Raw genomic sequence first — 21,748 nt, 5'->3', positions numbered from 1 at the left:
ATACAAGGTTAAACCGCCTATGTTGGCGTGAGGAGAAACAGATTTCACAGAGACATATGAAAATTTTGGACCTAAGGTGAGACAGAAAAGCAAAAATATTTTGACTAAAAGGGGGTAAGACCCGAAACAGTTTATGAAGGACTACATCAGCTTTTGCGCATAAGGATTTATGGTGGTAATAGAAGATTAACCACGGCAAGGGATACGATAAGTGCGAGGCATTCATCTAAAGGCCAAGGAAGAACAGCACCAAAAGCTCCGATGAACTTCAAGAACCGCGAAGAGCAGGGAAACCCTAATGGGTCTAGAAAGGAAGGGGGAAGGACTTACTGCGGCCGTGGAAGCAGCGGAGGTATGCTGCAAAACTCTGGTGCGAACAGGTCGATGCAGCGGCCGATGGTGAAGCAGAGGCGAGGCTTGGCGATGACGGCGGCGCTCAAGTGCAGAGACGTCGCGGGGAAGAAGAAGGGATGAAAGGATAGCGGAAAGAAAAGAAAGGGGTCCTCCGCCCATATTTATAAGGCGAAGCGATAAAACAGCAAGTCCGGGAATCGAGGAGCCCAAAAATGGATAAATTAATACAGGTGTCGCCTCGGTGGCTGAATACACATTAAAAGAATGTAATCTTCAGAATCAACAGATAGATGAAGTCAGGGCGGTTATCATCATCGTGAAGTATGACGTCACGGCGGTTTACAAGATCAAGGTGAAGATATGAGGGAGGAATTTTTCTAAGTGTTGAACATTGACATGAACAAGTTCAAACCAATCTGGGGCCTAATGTTGGGGATATTACTACTAGAGGTAAACCGGCCTTATGTAGCCGGGTTAACTCCTTGAAGATTAGAAGCCCATGAAGATGCAAGGATGATGGCGCTTCACCAAGGCCCAAGGCCCAAAGGCAGGTTAAAGCCTGTAAATGTAAACCAACCTAGTCATGTAACTTGTATTGTAAGATAGGAATGATAGAGACCGAACCGGACACGTTTATGATCCGGCTTTGGGATTTTGTAGCCCGGCGGGCACCAACCTATGTATATAAAGGGACGACCCAGCAGCGGTTTAGGGACAGACAACAACTCGAGAGCCAGACAAAGCGGATTCGCTCCCTGGCCTTCGAAACCCTAGCAATACCAATCACAACTAGACGTAGGCTTTTACCTTCCTTGAAGGGGCCGAACTAGTATAAAACTCCTCGTGTCCCCTTGTCCGGTTTAACCCCTTTAAGCTAACCCGTAGCGATGGCTCCACGACTAAGTCCTTTCACAAGGACATCTACCGTGACAAACCCACGACAGGTTCCCATAACACCCAACCGCCTAAGGAACGCAAAATCAAGGAACATAACACCGGTATGACGGAAACTAGGGCGAAAAGAGTGGAACAAAACACCAGGCATAAGGCCGAGCCTTCCACCCTTTACCAAGTATATAGATGCATTAAAGTAAATAAGAGATAGTAATGATATCCCAACAATATCCATGTTCCAACATGGAACAAACTTCATCTTCACCTGCAACTTGCAACGCTATAAGAGGGGCTGAGCAAAAGCGGTAACATAGCCAAGCAACGGTTTGCTAGGACGGTGGGTTAGAGGCTTGACATGGCAATATGGGAGGCATGATATAACAGGTGGTAGGTAGCGCGACACGGTAATAGATCGAACAACTAGCAAGCAAAGATAGATGTGATTTCGAGGGTATGGTCATCTTGCCTGAGATCCCACAAGGAAGAAGAACGAGTCCATGAAGAGGATAAATGGACGTAGTTGAACGAATCCTCACAAACGCGACGTTATCGGAACTAACCCGAAGAAGCAACACCAGAAAGAAGCAAACAACATGGTAAACAACCATCACATAAGCATGACATGATGCACAACCAAATACGATGCATGTTCGGTTTAATGAGGCATGGCATGGCAAAGTGCACAAGCAAAACTACAAGTTAAGTGGAGCTCAATATGCAACTTGGGATGGCGGGGGAAAAAGCAACTTGGGATGGATGAAACAAACACCGTTGGGAAGAACTTAGAATTGATCTTGCGGATGTTGAAAATGATTGGATCCACTTGAAGAGGAGCACGTCGGCTGAAAAGGATTGACATGAAAATCTCGATTAACATGAAGGATTAGTATTCACATAGAAATATGAGAACACCGCTTAGAAAAGGTATGGAATCAACACTTGACATTGAAGCAACTCGAATACCACAAACCAAAACAAAACAAAGGATTGGATTGCAAAATAAGTCGGAAACAAGAATATGATAGACCCCGTGTCGTATCATGTGTTTGTTGGAAGGATATCCTACGATATACTTGAATTCCCACTTATCAACTCCCGAAACTTTCCGGTTATGCAATCAAGTGTTGGGGATACAGGGGAAGCATAATATCTCACCCAAAACTAACAAATCCTACATCCAGATGTATCCATCCTTCAACACATAACCAAGAAACCTTCAGAAATCATTTACCTCAACCTTCGAAAAGCATCCGTTATACGAGTTATGGCAATACTCCCGAACTCCCGCCCCAGTACTGGGTGGTGTCGAGGTTATCTCACCAACAACTTCATAAAAGAGATTTTCAATGTCGGCGAAACTCAGGTATTCCAGAACTGCAACGATAAATTGTGACGACAACACCTCGGAGCTCAACTCCCCAGGACACTGCCAGAACCCCTAAATGTCAGGAGGCACCAAGAACAATGTTCTCGTCACAAGACTATTGGAACAATTCCAAGATACCCGCGTGATCCTAAAAAATTCCGTGAAATTTCAGGAGAGGGAAGTCAAAACTTCTACGACAGGCGGCCTCACCAGAGCAACGAAGGGACTGAGGAGTAAAAAGAATGCTACTCTCCGATATATATAATCCTAAGACTCAAAACATTTTGTTCTAGACTCAACAACGTCAGCGATTCGATCAAGTAGGGGGCTCCTACGTCGGGGATGGCTCTGATTACCAACTTGTTACACCCACAATGTGGCTATATCTCCCACGTGTTGGGGCACGACTTAGAGGCATAGCCGCATGGTAGGCTTGTCGCAAGAGGAGTAATCTTCACACATCCCATGTACTGAATAAGAAAGGGATAAAGAGTTGGCTTACAATCGCCACTTCACACAAATACAAGTTAAACATACATCATCTAGAATACAGTCAAGGTCCGACTATGGAACCAAAATAAAAGAAGACAACCCCAAATGCTAGATCCCCGATCGTCCCAACTGGGCTCCACTACTGATCAACAGGAAATGAAACAAGATCTTCATCGAGCTCCCGCTTGAGCTCGGTTCCATCACCTCCTCTAGTATCATTGGCATCTGCAACTGTTTGGAAGTATCTGTGAGTCACAAGGACTCAGCAATCTCACACCCGTGAGATCAAGACTATTTAAGCTTATGGGTAGGAAAGGGTAGTGAGGTAGAGCTGCAGCAAGCACTAGCATATATGGTGGCTAACATAAGCAAATGAGAGCGAGAAGAGAAGCAACGCACGGTCGTGAACTAGAAGTGATCAAGAAGTGATCCTGAAATAACTTACGTTCAAGCATAACAAACGAACCGTGTTCACTTCCCGGACTCCACCGAGAAGAGACCATCACGGCTACCCACGCGGTTGATTCATTTTAATTAAGTTAAGTGTCAAGTTTTCTACAGCCGGACATTAACAAATTCCCATCTGCCACATAACCGCGGGCACGGCTTTCGAAAGTTCAAAACCCTGCAGGGGTGTCCCAACTTAGCCCGTCACAAGCTCTCACGGTCAACGAAGGATATTCCTTCTCCCGGGAAGACCCGATCAGTCTCGGAATCCCGGTTACAAGACATTTCGACAATGGTAAAACAAGACCAGCAAGACCGCCCGAATGTGCCGACAAATCCCGATAGGAGCTGCACATATCTCGTTCTCAGGGCACACCAGATGGGCAAGACGTCGGGTTGGCATAGACCCTGGTTTCCCAGGGGGCGCTGGACATCACCCAGTTCGGACCAACACATAGAGAAGCACTGGCCCGGGAGGGTTAAAATAAGGATGACCCTCGGGTTGGCCGACCCAAGGGAATGGTAATAGGTTGTTAGGCAAATGTAAAACCAAGGTTGGGCCTTGCTGGAGGAGTTTTATCCAAAGCGAACTGCCAAGGGGTTCCCATAACACCCAACCGCATAAGGAACGCAAAATCAAGGAACATAACACCGGTATGACGGAAACTAGGGCGGCAAGAGTGGAACAAAACACCAGGCATAAGGCCGAGCCTTCCACCCTTTACCAAGTATATAGATGCATTAAAGTAAATAAGAGATAATAATGATATCCCAACAATATCCATGTTCCAACATGGAACAAACTTCATCTTCACCTGCAACTAGCAACGCTATAAGAGGGGCTGAGCAAAAGCGGTAACATAGCCAAACAACGGTTTGCTAGGACGGTGGGTTAGAGGCTTGACATGGCAATATGGGAGGCATGATATAATAGGTGGTAGGTAGCGCGACATGGCAATAGAGCGAACAACTAGCAAGCAAAGATAGAAGTGATTTTGAGGGTATGGTCATCTTGCCTAAGAGCCCGCAAGGAAGAAGAATGAGTCCATGAAGAAGACAAATGGACATAGTCGAAGGAATCCTCACAAACGCGACGTTATCGGAACTAACCCAAAGAAGCAACATCGGAAAGAAGCAAACAACATGGTAAACAACCATCACATAAGCATGACATGATGCACAACCAAATATGATGCATGTTCGGTTTAATGAGGCATGGCATGACAAAGTGCACAAGCAAAACTACAAGTTAAGTGGAGCTCAATATGCAACGAGTTGCATATTGACGAAACACCACATGACTTATTTAGTTCTCTCCCGTTTATGTACTCAACAATATTAAATTTTGGTTAGCATGGCAAGAGGTGAAGCATGAGTAAACTAACTATCTAGTCAAGTTTAAATGAGGCCGGAACATCAAACAACAAGTCCGGAGAATCCCCATATGAAAATATTAGATTTGGTACTGTTCTATCCTAAAGCATATTTTAGAGTTGTTAAACATGCAAGATGAGTGCACCATGTTAAACTAGGCATTTTTCTACCCCATTTACATATAAAGTTTATTAAAAATGGAGCTACGGTTATTTAGTTATGAATTAAATCATTTTAACTTGGCAATTAAGCAAATAAATGCAAACAGCAGTTTAAACATTTTAAGCATGGTTGAAAGTTGGATATTCTGAAACTAGACACAATTCTAAGCATTTTTCATATATAAAACATTTTAAACCGATGCACGGTTATTAAGTTATTAAATGCATGAACTAGAAGGGCTTTTCTGCAAAACTGGCAAACTCCGGAAAATAGTTAAATGGCAGATCCTTAAAAAAACCTACACGGGCCGGATCTGGAACAGGACCGAACAGAGCAGGCACTGAGGCAGCTCACCCATGGGCTTCGACCCGTTTGTGAGGACGGAGGCTGAGGCTGGTTGTCTTCGGCTGGGCCTTGCTGCAGGATGTTGCCCACGCGGGCACGAGGAGGCCGGTTCTTGGGGAAAGCAGACTGGGCCTTGGCAGTGGCCCAGGGAGGCGATGGACGAAAGCGCGGTCAACGCGGTTGTGACGAGCGGGCGAGGCAAGGGAGCGGATCCTGGCGGCGGCGCGCCGAACGGAGGCCGATGGAGACAGTTCCAGCGATGGCTTGCGGATGGTGTGGCCCTGGCAGCAGGGACTAGGCGGCGGGAACGTCTGGATCCGGGCAAGGGCGTCAGGGACGGATGGATCTTGCCGGAGACGAGGCTGTGAGCGGCGCGAGCCCCTGCACCAAAAGGCAGCAGCGACAGTAGGGGTTCAAAACCAGGAGCACGAGGAGGAATGGAGTACCAGCTCGAGCAGTGAGATGGACCTGAGTAGGCGGGGAGAAGGTGACTGCAGGCACGGTGCTGCTCCGGTGTCCGGCGAGGTCGAGGCCGCGGAGCAACGGCGGCAGGGTGGCTAGGGCTCTGGATCGAGAGCACCTCTCCCGATCTGGAGCTCGGGGCGACGCAGTGTGCCGGGTGCGACGCGGTCGGGCCTGGGCAGGCCTCCCATGGGCTTCGCAGGGCCGCGGCGGAGGGGAGCGGGCAGGGGCCATGTGGCAAGCAGGGAGAGGTGGAGGGCGAGGCTGGCGGCGGCACTGGCCTGCGGGGAGGTGACAAGTGGCGGCGGGGCAGCGGTGGGATGCAGATTTCGAGGTGGCGGCGCCGGATCCGAGGAAGGAGGTTTAGGGGTCAGGGTTTAGACTAGGAATGCCCAAATTTGGAAGGGAGGGTGCTTAAATAGGGTAGGGGGTCTAGGGTTAGGGGAACTAGTCCGCTTTTGGATCATTTGATCTCGATCGGACGTTCTGAAACGACTGGGTAGTGTAGGTGGGCTAAAGGGCTGGGAAGAGAGGCCTTGGGCTGAGATGAGAGGGAAGGTGTGCAGCCCGGCAACTATTTCCGGAGACAGAAAACGTCCGATGTATGACCGGCTATAATGCCACTATATGTTTAATGGTTGGGCTATCAAACGAACTCCGAATGCGATGAAATTTGACAGACGGTCTACTGACAACATAACAACACCACATGTCAATTTTCAACCCGTTCCGGGAACATTTTCCAGCCACTTATAAAATAATATTTTGGACATGCCGTGGGCGCGTGCAAGTGTGTGTGGGCTCAGAATGGATAACGGAAGGAATGGGGAGACCCGGGCGGATGCATGTTTTGAAAACATGATGATGCAATGCACATGATGACATGATGAAAATGCAACATGCAAGCAAAAGACATGGCAACAACAACGAATAACTGGAAGACACCGGGCGCAACGGTCTTGGGGCGTTAGACTTGGTTGTCGCTATTTAACCCTCGCAGTGACCCAAAGCACATGACACCTAATTTTGCGAGATGACAAGAAACCTTTTTTTAGATTTCTCACTAGAACTACAGCCCTATACAACACAGCCTGCACGATATGTAGACGATAGCCAATCCAGGTGTGTCTGCTAGAGTCTGGTCACATGCATGGACGAATCGATCTTCCGTGTCATGAAGGGATCGTCCAGGCACCAACGTCGAGGCCTCCACCAACGTTTGTACAACACTTCTCTAGTACTACCGCTCGTCTCTCTCTTCTATTAACTCACCCGACTTGCGGGGTCGGGGAGTGTGCCTATGGTCGATTCTCAATTGAGGGCCCACATGTGTGTGCAAACGCAATATGACGCGCGTTCCATTCGGAGAGCGGCGTGCTAGACCGACCGACCGTCTGGGGTGCGACGTGAACGCGACGGGCGTGCTGTATACTATACTCCGTAAATGTGTACCGCCGTTTTCTTGAGGCTTTGCTCCATTGATACAAAATTATTATACTGTACTATTTAAAAGTCAAGGGCGGGGCTTTTCCCACACGGTAGGTGGGGCAGTTCCGCCTAGTTGGTTCGACAGAGACACGAGAAGATGAGGGAGTAGGCTGCTGCAAACGTAGGGTTGTGTGCTTTGACAGCGAGTTACTGCTGGACAGGTGGGGCCCGGTGATTTGACTTGCCATTATCATTTTAACTGCAACGCTACGACCGGCATGAGTCTCCCGATTCCTGACCACCTCCATATAGGTGCCTCTCTCGATGCTCCACCATGTAGAGGCTGGCTCTTGCTTGAGAGCCCACTCCTCCACTTTTTCCTTGCCTCTTTCCCCCACATATGCAAAAATGCCATGTAAAGCGGGCTTATAGCCCACTATTGTACTTGATCCTACAGGTGCTAAGCCTGCCACATAGGCATAAAGTCTGATGTGGCACATTAATTAAGAAGAGAGAGACTAGTTTGGTGACACCAGGAAGAAATGGTGCTAAGCGTGTGTACCTAGATGAAGCAAACTTAGCAACAAAAAACTAAGCGCCTATGCATTGGGGACTTGAGTTGTTAAGCCATTTAATGCCCATAGCACCTCATCTAAGCACCATTTCATTGGAAGAGGTCACTCCTTGGCTAATGCAATAAATACTACGAAGAAAGAGATAGAGAGAAGTAAACAAAAAATACTCTTATAGCCAACCTTATAGCTAACCTTGTTGTATGAGTGACTAAGTGATGACTATGTATGACATGCCAACATCAGATAGCCTAACGCACCATGTTAAATCTCCAAGGGCGCGACCGTGCGAGCAAGGCGACGGTCGTGGTAGGCGCGACCATGATACGGGCTGTTGGCGGCCCTTGGATCTGAGATCGAACGGTCGCATGCTAAGTTGCTGAAATTTGCAGAATAACCCTCCAGGATAGGATATTCACCCATAGGTCTAGGATCACGCCATGCAACCATTCGATCTCAGATCCAAGGGCTCTCGGAAGCCCATATCATGGGAGAATGGAAAGCTTCGTATCACCTGTAATTTCCCCGACGCTTGACATGACATCGAAAGCCATTTAATTGGGCGTCGAGTAGACATGACATCTAATTGGGCCCCCATAGTACTATGCATGAATCCATTTATCCACCAGGCAAGACACTACCCTGTCGTTCGCACGCGCCCCCCACTCAGCATTTTTACAATCGATAAACTGCTCCTAGTTGTCCCGTCCTTTCACATTACGACAGTTCCACTAATCCTAACCCTCCTCCCAAATCCATGGCATCCCAAATCTCCATGATCGGCGGTGAGTACAAGGTTAGAACCATCACCGGCGATGAGTTCGACGTCATCTACACCCGTTCTTCCGCAACGGTGAAATAATGCCTTGCTCGCTTCAAACGCATGTTTAAAACTCAAATAATGAGTGGGTCGCTAGGCTTGATGTTGAGTACACCACAGTCCTGGGAAGCGAGAAGAATCTAAAGGAGGCAGAGAAGAAGAAGCCCGCCATGATCCAGGTTTGCATGCATGACTTATGCTTGGTCTACCACAGATGCCATGTCGACATTGAGTGCGAGGAATTTAAGAAGTTCCTCAAGGGCGGCTGAGTCAAATTCGTTACTATAGACTTTAGGAACGACAAGGAAATCCTGGGTCAGATAGGCCTCATTGTAGGCGACCCCTTCGACCTCCATAAGGAAGGGCTGGTGCCCTCCCGTGATCAGCCTTCAATGATGACCCTGGAAGGAGCCATGGTTCATCCTTCGTATGGTAAACTGAAGAAACCTCCGCACACGTTTCATCGTGCATGGCAGTGGAATGTACTAGATATAGACCACATCCACTACACTGCAATAGATGGCTACCTTTGTTTCAATATCTACAAGGTTTGGATGAAGAGCAAGAGCCAAGTGTGTGGTTCAAGCAAAGAAGTATCGCCTAAGAGGAAGAGGGACAAGGACAAAGTCGAGGACGTGGACGAGGACTCCGAGTAAGGTGGCAGTGTCGTTGCTCATGGTGGTTCTAATGCAGTGTCTACGGATTAGTTGCTTAGTTTAATTTCTGGTGTTCTTAGTTTTATTTGAGGGGTGTGTTGTGCTGAGCCCCCAGCTGAACTATGTTATGTTTCTTCTCGTTACTTTAACTCTTCAGTACGTACATACTAGTATTTCTTATAGTTCATTTTTAGTTGGTATAGTACTACGACTACCACTCGTTTCTTCACATTATATACATACAATATATATGGCCAACATCATATAGCCAGCAGTTTAGTTGTCAAAGAATTTCAGGGGGCTTAGTTTTGTCAAAGAATTTCAGGGTGCTTAGTTTTATTTGATGGGTGTGTTGTGCTGGACACCATTATTGTGACTCAAATCTCTTTTGCCATGTTATAATGACATAAATACCGATGGACCAACATGCCAGCTCTCCCTCTACCTCACTACAGTAAAATAAAGTGTGGGGCCTACTTGATCCCAACAGCGTTCTTATTTTCCTGTAAAATTGTTTGCTTGGTTACACCTGACAAGCGGGGCCACAATTACCATTGCGAGAATCGGCTTATTTTTGTCATGTAACATGGTCAACGAGTTTGACGTGAAAATCACAATTTCTAATGGTATTTTTGAGCAAACATCTAACTTAACGATGGCATTTTTGAGATATCTAATTGCATTTTTGAGCAGGCATCTCACGGATCGATGGCATTTTTGAGTAGTTGTAACTTCTAATGGCAAAACTAAGTAGTGATACACAAACTAGTGGCATAAATAATAAGAACCCAAGAATTAAATAGCTATGCTAATTTCTTTAATATAATTTAGCACCCCATTTAAGCACGTACTAGCTTTTTTAATAGTATTATATGCATAATTTGGCGATGAGCGCTCTCTGTATGTACCACCTTTTTTCTTTAATTTCATCTAGTTAGTTTTGCTCCATGGCGCAATCCATCGATCCTACTACTGTGCAAAAGTATACATTTTTAAAAGGCTAGAGGGCGGGGCAGTCTAGCTAGGTCGGTTTCAAGAGAGGCGAGGGCCTTTGTGATTTGACGGCTCATTACTGCTGGAAGGTGGGGCCTTGTGATTTGACTGCTCGTATAAATGTGCCGACGACCTGAGGAGGAGTAAAGAACCATGCGGTATACTCAAGTTTTCCATTGGAGTACGACGGAGGAGCACGAAACACAGCAGCCCAGTGCCATATCTCTACTCTCTACTCTTAATATATATTACTAGCAAGATGCATTGTTCTATTGGCGATAAAGAATGATCTAATTTTCTAGTCATCTCATTTTTAGCATTGTTCTATTCATGCCTTGCAGAGAACGTGACACATGCGGCAAAACACCCAAAGCAAAAGAAGAAACACAGGAGCAAAAGAAGAAGGAAGATTATCACCCCAAAAAAAGGAAGACGCGGACACAAGTTTGGGGTGCTGCTCTCACTACATGAAGGGTTGCTGGCCGCGGAGTCGTAACTGCTTCTTCATTGCCTCCACAACCTCCATCTCCTTGCGTGTCTCCTCCGCCATCTTCTTCATTGTGTCCATGACGCGGGATTTCTCGACGCGAGCCTTCATCATCTGTTCCACGGTCGCATTACATACCTTGACAGCAGCTGGGTGCTCTATGCGGAGCTTCGCCAACTCCTCCTTCTGTTCCATGACGAGGGCCTGCGGCATCTTCATCGAGGAACTACTATTCTCATGCAGCTTCTTCCAGCCGGCGTTCTCCTCCTTCAGCAGGTCGAGCTCGTGGCAGAGCTTCGCCTTGTCCTCCTGAAGTTGCAGGATTTCGTCAGTCTCCTTCTTCTTCGAGGCAATGCTCTTCTTCAGCAGCATCACCAAGTCGGCGGTCAACTCCCCCTGCTCATTGAGCTCAGCGGGCATGTCGTCGAGGCTCTCCTTCAGCAGCTCCACCAAGCCATGGATGAAACCCTTCTGCTTATTGAGGTGCTTATTGAGATGATCGGGCATGCCTTCGAGGGATAACGACTCCAGCGCCGCCAACTCGGCATGTTCACCTCCACGGCTAGGGTGCTCCTGGGAGCCATCGTCTGCCCGTGAGAGATCTTTCGAGGTCTCTGCATGGCGGCGAGCCCTCTCTTTTTTTCCGCAGCCTTGGTTGCCGCTCCCTTGTTACGAGTAGTTCTCGACCTAGAGCTCTGCACACCAGCCATGGAAAGGACGGACGAAGGAGGAGGACTTATGAGGAGGAAGGTAGAGTAATTTTCGGTTAGGTAGTTCCCCTTTTTATAACCTAATTACTAGCACTAGTACTAAAACGTGCATAGTGGGAACATGTTCAGGTCTGGTACGTACTGGTAGGTGTGAGCAGGCTTGCACTTAATTGTAGCACTAGTACTTTGGAATGTGATGGGAACAAGGTAAAGATTAATTGATGGTTTTGTTTTCAAGGCCCGAAACGGCTCCCGATGAGTTTAGGGGAACATAAATTTCAAGTACTCCCGATGAGTTTAGTAGAACATAAATTGTTTAACATAAAAAATATATCATTACAAAATAGAATATTTGAAGTTTGTAATGATATATTTTTGTAATGTATACCTCTTATTAAGTTGGTCAAATTAATGACCTAGGTACACGTGCAAGAGTTGTAAACTGAGATAGAGGGAGTACTACACTGCTCAAATGCAGTCGCACAAGTCAGTGATGTAACTGGTCATACATGTCAGACCAAGCCGATGTGTGTCCCTTCGGTGAGACGCGGGTCCGACCGACCGTCTGTTGGTGTGACCGACCGTAAAGTACTTACACGATGGAGACTTCTGGTTGTGGCTTCAGTTGATTGTCACGGCCAAGCATTCTAAAACTAGTGATAAATCAATTAGTATCTTTTTCCAAACGACCAAGTATTTTTTTACAGGAAAACAATACATATAGATGGAGTGATTGTCAAGGTTGCAAACCGACATAGCATTGCAAGTTCACTGCAGCAGCAACCGACTAGGTCACTGCATCGCTGGCGGGGAAGGAGGGCAGCTCACCTCGCCTACGATGCATGCCCAGCGGCGCCGCCACAACTGGTCCCGGGATTTGGCTTCTCCTACCGCCCATTTGAACAGTTGCACCCGCTACTCATGCCATTGCACAGGCATGCGCATTCTTTCCTCCGCAGTCGACTCCGTGAATATGATCTCTGCCATTAGCCCTAGCTCGAAATCAACGCGGCGCTGCCAGATGCTGACATCCCTCAGCATATCTCCCCTCAAATCGACTTGCGCCTCCACCTTGTGCTGCGCCAGGCGCAACTCCTTGGAACTTCTCTCCAATCGATGTGACGCTTCCTCGATCCAATTTGCCCTTGCTGCCCACCACCTGAAACGCAGCCCTGGCATGTCCTTCGGCGCCACCGATTTGTGATTCCAGAGCAATGGATCCCCTCTAAAACACATGTGGGTTTCACTCAAAGGCAGCAGTGCTGCAGGCCGCAGCGAAAAGGCGGCCCGCGAGATCCTGGGATCTAAGGGATTATCCATGGAGGGATCCTCCATGGCAGGATCCGGTGGGCGAGGAGGCGGGAAGGCGAGCCTGGGCGCTGGGAGAGCCCTACAAGGCTAAGATAAAGGTAGTACTACTCCACTCCGTCCATATTTAAATACAAAGGCCACCAACAGTAGCCCTGGCAAAAATTGATCATGCTGCCTGCGTCCTGGTTTATTGGCCCCCTTTTTTGTGCCACTTTTTATGACATGCATAAATATTATGTTACTTACAAATATGGTAAAAAAATTGGCACAAAATACGAAGGAGACCAATGGAAGTAATGGCACTCCATGATTTAACTACTCGCATGTGCGCAGTGGAGTAGTAATGTCTTTCTTCCGCCCTCACGTCCACTCAATTTGCATGCACTATATTAATTGACCATCAATGAAATGAAGGACTTTACACGTGTCAAATTATCACATGGGGTGGATCTTCCTACAAAAATACGTCGCCCCGTGTACCCGCGTGTGCGTGCGAGGGAATGAGTGCGTGCGTGGCATGCGTGCACATCTTCGCTTCATGCATGTACTGCAGTGTGGCTCAGAGAGGACGAGTACATTCTTCTGGAAGCAGCAGCACGTTATTGTGATCAATCCACACAAGGAGGTCACGACAACGCCTCCACATGTGCCCCGTAGCTTCATGAATTGTAAGAGAGACACCGTGTAGTGTGCCATTGGAATTCTAATTTATGTGTTTGCACATACTCGAAGTACTAGTAAGGTACATGTGCATTGCATGCATCAGATTTGGCAACCAAATTATGAATAAGTACCACACTATAGCATGTAAGCTCTAAGTCATATATGCCTGATGTAGACCTTCGTTTAATTCTTATAGTTCATCTCATTCGAAATAAATTAGTTTTATAAAAAACTAGGGCCTCTTTGATTCATAGGATTTCCAAAACGCGAGAATAGGAAAAACATGGGATTAGAATGGAATGTTGTCTTGAATCCTATAGGATTGTACGAGTGTTTGATTGTGCATAGAAAAAACGCAGGATTCTTTCAAAGTGGTTTGAGTGGATGGGATGTTTCCTATGAAATCTAGTGCAAATGAATCCTATGGAAAAATTCTATGGTTTACAATCCTACGAATCAAACAACCAAGATAGGAAAATTTTCTAAGGATTAGAATCCTCCAAAATTCCTTTGAGAATCCTTTGAATCAAAGAAGCCCTTAATCTATTTTATGATTCATGGAATTGTGCGTTGTAAAGCATAAAGTAAAAACAAATAATGGCAATTCAACTAGAAAAAAAGTTTGGGCAGTTATGATACAAAAGATTCTAGAACAAAGGAAAAGCACTTGTGTTTTGAGGTTTGTGCATTATGCTTAAGTTCAACCATGGAGTCTGCTAGATTGTACATGTGGCAAAATCCGATGGGGGGCTAGAAGATGGTGCGAGGGGCCAAGTGGAGGGAGACTATGAAGGAGTGCACAAGTGCGAGATCGATATTTGAAGAGAGGGGGCGAGAACGTGCGTTGTTGCGCGCAGTGGCGGAGCCATGAAAAATAAATGAGCTAGGGGGCCAAGCATTGCTAATCCTTTACGAGGAGGGCCAATTCATCAACTTAAACCATTTTACCAGCAATTGTCTAATGATCACATTCATATTAGCCTCGATATATAGTGATGTTAGGGGGGCAGGGCCCTTGCTGCCCCCTGTCTTCACCACTGTGCGCGCGTCTAAGAGATGAAGCGAAGGCATGGATGATGAGAGGGGGATGTTGGATATATAATTAATGTGGGTGTATTAGGTATGTAATCCCATATAGAGAGGTATAGATTGATCGATGTGGACGTGGGAAAGAGGGTGAGACCTCACTAGATATATAGATTGATCGATTTGTGTGGAAACTGTGAAAGACCTAGCTATATATACACACACACATAGAGGAACATCGATCATTGCGCATGCACGTAAGAGATAAAGAATGCCCGATATGATGGGGAGGGGGAGGTGTGTGTGTGCATGCATGGGAGACCGACTGAAGAAAAAGATTGCATGTGTGCGATGGATAATGTCGACTGGTACTGTGTGTGCATGCATGCACGAGAGAAAGTTAATGGTACAATTATAAAGAGAAGATGACTGTGTGGGTGTAAAAGACTAGGTGACGTCATAATCAATGTAAAGTAGAATTCAAATATTTGAATAAGAGATCATGATGTTTGAAACCCATGCATGCATGAATATAACTGAGATATGCGTGGTGTGGTTTGGAAATGAGCATGTTGTACTGTATACACATTGAACAAGGTCAGACTGATTTGTATTTGAGATATCGATGGCAGACATCGTTTGGCCACATTGCATCCGTGCATGGACACACTATTCTAATTGGAGATGATGGGTGGCTTTCGCTTCACATATCTATATCTATACCCCTATATATATATATTATATTTTTAATTTTTTATATAGTGTGCAGATAACTTTAACTTTGAAAGATGGTCGTTGGATCAGGCCAATCCGATGGTGCAGAGATGGCAAATTTGAGCACAATTGGTCGTTGGATATCATCTAGATTCCACCAGATTTTTCCACATGTACAATCTAGAAGACTCCATGGTTGAACTTAAGCATAATGCACAAAACTCAAAACACAAGCACTTCTTCTTTGTTCTAGAATCTTCCGTATCAGAATTTCCCAAATGTTTTTCTACATGATTTGCCATTATTTGTTTTTACTTTATGCCTTACAACGCACAATTCCATGAATCTTAAAACAGATTAGCTTTTTTATAAAAACTAGATGATTTTGAATGAAATGAACTATAAGAATTAAATGAACATCTACATCATGCATATATGACTCAAAGCTTACATGCTATAATGTGGTATTTATTCATAATTTGGTTGCCAAATCTCATGTGTGCAATGCACGTGTACCTTACTAGTCTAAATGGTGTTTGTGTGTGTTCTGCTTGTTAAACACATTGTACGTGGTATATCATACATGGTTTAGATTCCGAACATCTAGCTAGAGCATACATGTATTATTATTTGAATTCAACATAAAATCTATACATATATTTGAATTTGAGATCGTATGTACATGTAGTTCGTATTTATATAGGAATTTACTTCTCCTATATTCATGTCATGTGTTGTGAAGATAATGTTTAGATGGTTGTATAACTAACCCGAGTACAATCCCATTCAAGCAGGGAAAATGTACTCAAATTTAGTCCATATGCTAGACAACACACATTGTTTTTTATTGTTGAGGGAAGTGCAAATTATTTTGGTACTGTACACGTTATGTTTGTTGTCCTAATTTTTTTAGTTTTTTTGTTGTATTTGAATGCATTTCTAGAAATATAGTAAAACGGGACATAGCTCTCTCTAGTGATGAGGTGCGAATTGTCTTTTTTTGGTACACGTTGAGCTTGTTCTCCCGAAATTTCAAGCCGCGCCTTGTTATGCCGAAATTTCAAGATAGCGTCTCTGTCTATCGTGCTGCGAAACTCCCACCTCTTCAACCCGCACCTTGTTACCCCAAAATATTTAAGATATATCTTTGTCTCGTTGTGCTCCAACAACTCCCTCCATCTCAACCCGCGCCTTACTATTCCAAAATTACAACGCGCGCCAAAACTCACACCTCCTGTGAAATCCTGACACGCGAAATGCCTGTGATACCCCTGAACCGAAAGAACCGCCTAGCTCAAATAGGTGGGGGTACTTTCGTAACTTACCCCACATTTCGGACAAGCGCGTCCCTAAGCCATGGTTCCCCACTCCCATCCCATCCGTCCACCCATTCATACACCGAGGCCGTGAAAACCCGCGAAGCCCCACACCCTCCTCCGTCTGCCACCCAGCCGGAGCCTCTTCCCCGACGACGTCGTCCACAGAAACACCTCGACGCCCCTCATCCACTGTACCGGATGAGGATCCGTTGTAAATCTCGTCGTCCCGCCGATTCAGCCACCCCGTCCTCCACCTCCAAGGAGATGCCCCGACGTTCCCCTCGTCTTTCGCGCCACCTCCATTCCCACACTGCCGTCTTCACCTACACCACCGGAAGAGCATCATCATCATTGTTGCCTAGGATGAAGTTGAGGCCTAATTGGCGCCACCAAAGAGGTTGTACACTAATCGCCGCATTTTCTTCTTGATTCGATCTCACGGTGCTGCCGACGCTCGGTCCCGAGCCGACACGGCGCGGCTCCATCGACGCCGGCGTCACCGGCCACTTCCTCCACGGTGTCGCTCCCTCGGTGGTGACGTCTGCATCAGCAGGAGTTGCTACTGCTTTAGCTCTTGCTCGCGCTGCTGCTCTGCTCTTGCTCTCGGTCCCCCCCTTGATCTGCTCTCGCTCTTGCTCTTGATCGCACTGCTGCTCTCGCTCTTGCTCTTGCTTGCAATGCTGCTCCGATTTAGCTACACTTCAGTCGACTGAATCGACTTTTGGGTCAGTCGATTTTCAGGGGGTGGGGGGCTCGCCGGAGTTAAGGAAGAACCAGCCGCAGCGGGGAGGGGGGCTCGCCGGAGAGGTACCCCAGTATCTATCTTAGGGTTCAGGGTGGGGGCGGTGGTCGCCCGCAGTGGTGGGCGGTGACGTGGGGATCGTTGTAGAAAAAGCTCAGCACGGGGGGCCCTAGAGGGATGGCCGGGGCGGCGGCGAACCGGCGGTGGGGAGTGGTTTCGGGGCGGGTGGGGTGGCGCACCACCGGCCGCAGGCGGCGGGGGCGGTTGTTTGGCCGGTGGTGGCTGGCGGCTCAGGGTAGCCTCACCTGATGCTGCTACACGACCAGCTGCCCTGGCTCTTGCACGCGCTGCTACTGCTACTGCTTTTCTGCTACTAGTGTGTTCAGTTCCGACTGAAAAATTCAGTTTCGATAGTTAAGTTCAGTTTCGATAGTTAAATTCAGTTTCGACAGTTAAGTTCAGAGATGAGCGGTTGATGTATTTTACATCTCACATTTTGTGGTTATGTATTTTACGTCATCTATTGGAGATGCTAATAGAATTCCACTCAGGTTAACGTTGTCTCTCTTGTCCTCCTTCAGCCTACTCACCGGAGCTGCTCCAACGACGAAACCCTCCATCACAGCGGAGCAGTACCACGGGCTCCATCTCCAGACGCCTAAGATCTTCTTCCCCTCCTCCGACAGGCAAGTCAGCCGGATCATCCTCACCGACCAACCCAATCACGCTGAGATCGACATGGCTTCGTCAAAGAGGTTGTACACTTCTTGCATCTCTTTTTTACTCTACATGTTATATATATTGTCCACTAAGCACACGCAGTAACGTGAAATACAATTAGTTTCTCCTACTATATGACAAGCAGTGAGGTACTAGGCAACTTAGCTATCCATGATGGACTCTCTTGAACGCCATCATTATTAATCTCTGCGCGTTTGAGTTGTGCATTTGTCGATGGGCCTGGGAGTTGACCTAGTAGGGCAGTGGCCTGGGTCCAAAGTAATAGAAGTAGCAAAAAACATTTTTTGAGTGTAGGCTTTTCCTTGCTCAAGCCTACCTACTAGAATAGCCAGTGCTTGAAAGGAAAAGTGAAGGAAAAACATAGGAATTGGAAAGTTTCCTATGGTACTACTATTCATGAATTTGGTTCAAAGGAATGGAGCAAAGGAAAACTGTAGGATTTGTTCCTTTAGTGTCTCCTTGAAAGAAAAACCATAGGAATTTTAATTTCCACTTGTCCTCCTTTTCAAATTCCTATTCATGAAGCACAAGACTAAGAGATAGTAGCATAATAGCATTATAACCGTACATTTTCTTGTGGTTTGACTTAATCTCACCTTGCTTCTTTGCATCCTATGATCTTCCAATAGTTGTGAATCAAACACCCAGATTGGCATAAATCCTATGTTTTTAAATTCTCTGTTTTGCATGTGCATTCCTATCCTATTCCTGTCTATTTCCTATCCCTGCATTGTAGAATCCTCAAATTCAAACAAGCCCTTACACAATTACTTCTGTTACAGATATGTGTCAAAGAAAACCTTGTGTGGTTTATCCTGCTCCTACTGCGCTGTGTTCCACCCCAGCTCAGCTGCTCCAATGACGAAAGGGTTCACCACAGCAGGGATCTGCTCTCCAGACTGTCTTTCACCGCCTCAGATCTTCTTCCCCACCGCCGGCAGCCACGACAACTGCATTACCATCATCAACTAAGCAGATGACCTTAAGGACTACACGGGTCCGCAAGAGAGGTCGCACTCTTCTGTGTCTGCTTACGTTATGCATCGCTTAATATGATGACATGCTACTTTATCGTCGTGTTCACCTATTAGACTCTGAGTCAGGTCCAAACTAATGCTGAAACTTGAGCTTTTAAATGGTTGTGGGGTACATATTGGGGCAGCAATCAGTATTATCTGTCTACTATCTGGTTAATCTCGAGTGTCTACTATGAGTTTCATGTTGGGTGCAAACAAACATTAAAGGAGCCATTATCTATATTTTTTAACTAAAGCTATTATCTGCCTGCTATCATTGGTTTTGGGTCTATCCATAGTTTGCTACCATCACTCTGGATTTGTGCATGCACTCCTTACATAATCTCACTATGTTTTATTCCTATGCATGTTAGTTATTGTACACAATGGAACTGGACATGTAGAGCAAAAGGGACGAGCCTTGTGTGGCAATAAAATTTCATGCAGACGTCGCTCCATGGTGGGCGCAAAGGCAGCCCCCCCTCTCCACCCATTTCGGATCATAATCAAGAGGAAGATAACTGTTCTGAGGGGGATTCAGAAGGAGAAGACCACTCCTATTTACCCCCTGAGGTCTTCGCTCTAACTTGTCATGCTGATGTTGGTAATATCATGCATATGGTGCCTTGCATTGCTTACTAGATACATCAAATATGTCATCTGCTTAGTTTAGACATGCTTTGTGTCAATGCCATCTGTTTAGATTCTTTATCATATATGTGAATCATGCAATGCCATCTTGTTTAGCCAGGCATCATATATGTGAATTTTCCAATGTCACCCTGGTTAGCCAGTCATCTTATATGTGAATTATATCATGCCATCATTTTTTTATTATGTGTTAAATTTGTCAACAATTTTAGTACATTCAATTACTCTTCCTATGCATCAGCCATTCGGCACGGTCATGGAAAATCTGAAGTGGAAAACAAGGTCTTCAGAGCAGACAATGCTATCTGACGAAGCGCATGTCTTGCTAGTTACGGATAGCTCCTCAGAGGAGGATTCAGAGACAGATGACCAGTCCTATCCCCCCCCGAAGGGCATGCTCTAACTTGGCAGGGTTATGTTGCTCATATCATGCGTATGGTATCTTGCATTGCTATGTCATTTCCTTAGTTTAGACATGCTTTGTGTGAATGCCACATGTTTAGTGTCTAATTACCATATATGTGAATTATGCGATGCCATCTTGTTGCAAGACATTATATATGTGAATTATGCAATGCTATCTTGTTGCAAGGCATTATATATGTGAATTATGCAATGCCATGCTGTTTAGCCAAGCGTCATATATGTGAATTATATCATGGCGTCCTTTTTTTGTATTTCTCGTTGCATTTGTCGACAATGTTTGTATATTCAACTGCTCTTCCTGTGCATCAGCCATTTGAATTGGTGATGGAGAAATCTGGAGTTAAAACAAGGTCTTCAGAGCAGACAATGCTACCTGCTGAAGCAGATATCTTGCTGGTTACAGATAGCTCTTCAAAGGAGGATTTAGAGGCAGATGACCGGTCCTATTATCCCCCTGAGGTGTATGCTCAAACTTGGCAGGGTTAGAGCATCTCCAACAGCCGCGCAACGCGCCTCACGCTAAAAGTCAGAATACAACGCTGGGTTAGCCAGCTTTGTGCACGGCGGTGCGCTGGCTCCAGCGGCCGCCGCAAATTAAAGCGCGTGCACCCCGCTCCAACAGGCGCGCTATATTTCATATGTTTTTCCTACTACAATTCGATACATATATTTGGTTCCGTAAAAACTACTACTACTCGTCCGACTCGGACTCTGTCTCTGTGATGTCCTCCTCCGATGTCGGAGCATAGGCGTCAAGCAACCGCTCGTCGCCGGAGTCCCAGGAGGACGCATCTCCTAGCGCTTCGTTGTATTTAGTGAGCGCCTTCCACATTCGCTTGTCCTCGCGATAGGCGGCTCGCTTCTCCCTCCTCTTCGCTCTCTTCACCCTCCTCTCGGCAAAGAATTGTTCCTCATTGATGATGTCATGTGGGAAGCGATAGCTCCACAGTGCCATAGCTTGCTCGTCCATCTCGGCCAGCCTGAGACGATGCTCCCGCCTCCGGTGCTTGCGACGATCCTCGTCGGTGAGAAGTCGCAGGAAAGGCGCCAACTCCTGTGCCCGCTCCCGCGTCGACACGTCGGCGAAGTTCATGTCCTGATGGGATCACAGGAGGCGCCACGCTGCAGCGTCATACGCGCGGGCGCCCTCCTGGGCGGTGTCGAAGGTTCCGAGACGGAGCCGCGTGCCGCCGCCCGACCGAATCTCAGTGGAGTAGGTGCCGGACGGACACACGAGGACGCCGCCGTAGCCTGTACCTCCCCGGCGGCGAGGTGGCATGGTGGTGCAGTGGTGGCGTGTCGGCGGCAGAGGGCGATGGAGAGATGGAGAGAGCGGCAGAGGGCGCTGCAATTTATAGGCGCGCCGGACGCGGCGCACCAAATGTAGTGTGCGAGCTGCCGCCTTTTCCTGCATGCGCGCAATCGTTTCGTGAGCGCGCTAGTTTCCCGCCACCGCTGGAGCGCGCGAAAACGTCCCGCACGCGCTAAAAAGCCAATTTACTGCTCACCACGTGCGTGTCTTTTGGCACGGCTGTTGGAGATGCTCTTATATTACTCATATCATGCATATGTTGTAT

General features: G+C 46.7%; 1 protein-coding gene across 1 annotated transcript; it reads right to left on the bottom strand.

The window, feature by feature from the left end:
- Window positions 1-20,862: 20,862 nt before the first annotated feature.
- Window positions 20,863-21,264, bottom strand: LOC147965263 (uncharacterized). Its single transcript, XM_087530377.1, has one exon. The coding sequence runs from the start codon at window positions 21,262-21,264 to the stop codon at window positions 20,863-20,865; it is 402 nt and encodes a 133-aa protein (XP_087386503.1).
- Between the last annotated feature and the right edge of the window lie 484 nt (window positions 21,265-21,748).

The sequence above is a fragment of the Triticum urartu genome, chromosome 6A (genome assembly GCF_056163025.1).
Source record: "Triticum urartu cultivar PI428250 chromosome 6A, HENAU_Tu73, whole genome shotgun sequence".
Classification (NCBI taxonomy): Eukaryota; Viridiplantae; Streptophyta; class Magnoliopsida; order Poales; family Poaceae; genus Triticum; species Triticum urartu.
This window is presented reverse-complemented; position numbering and strand designations above follow the sequence as displayed.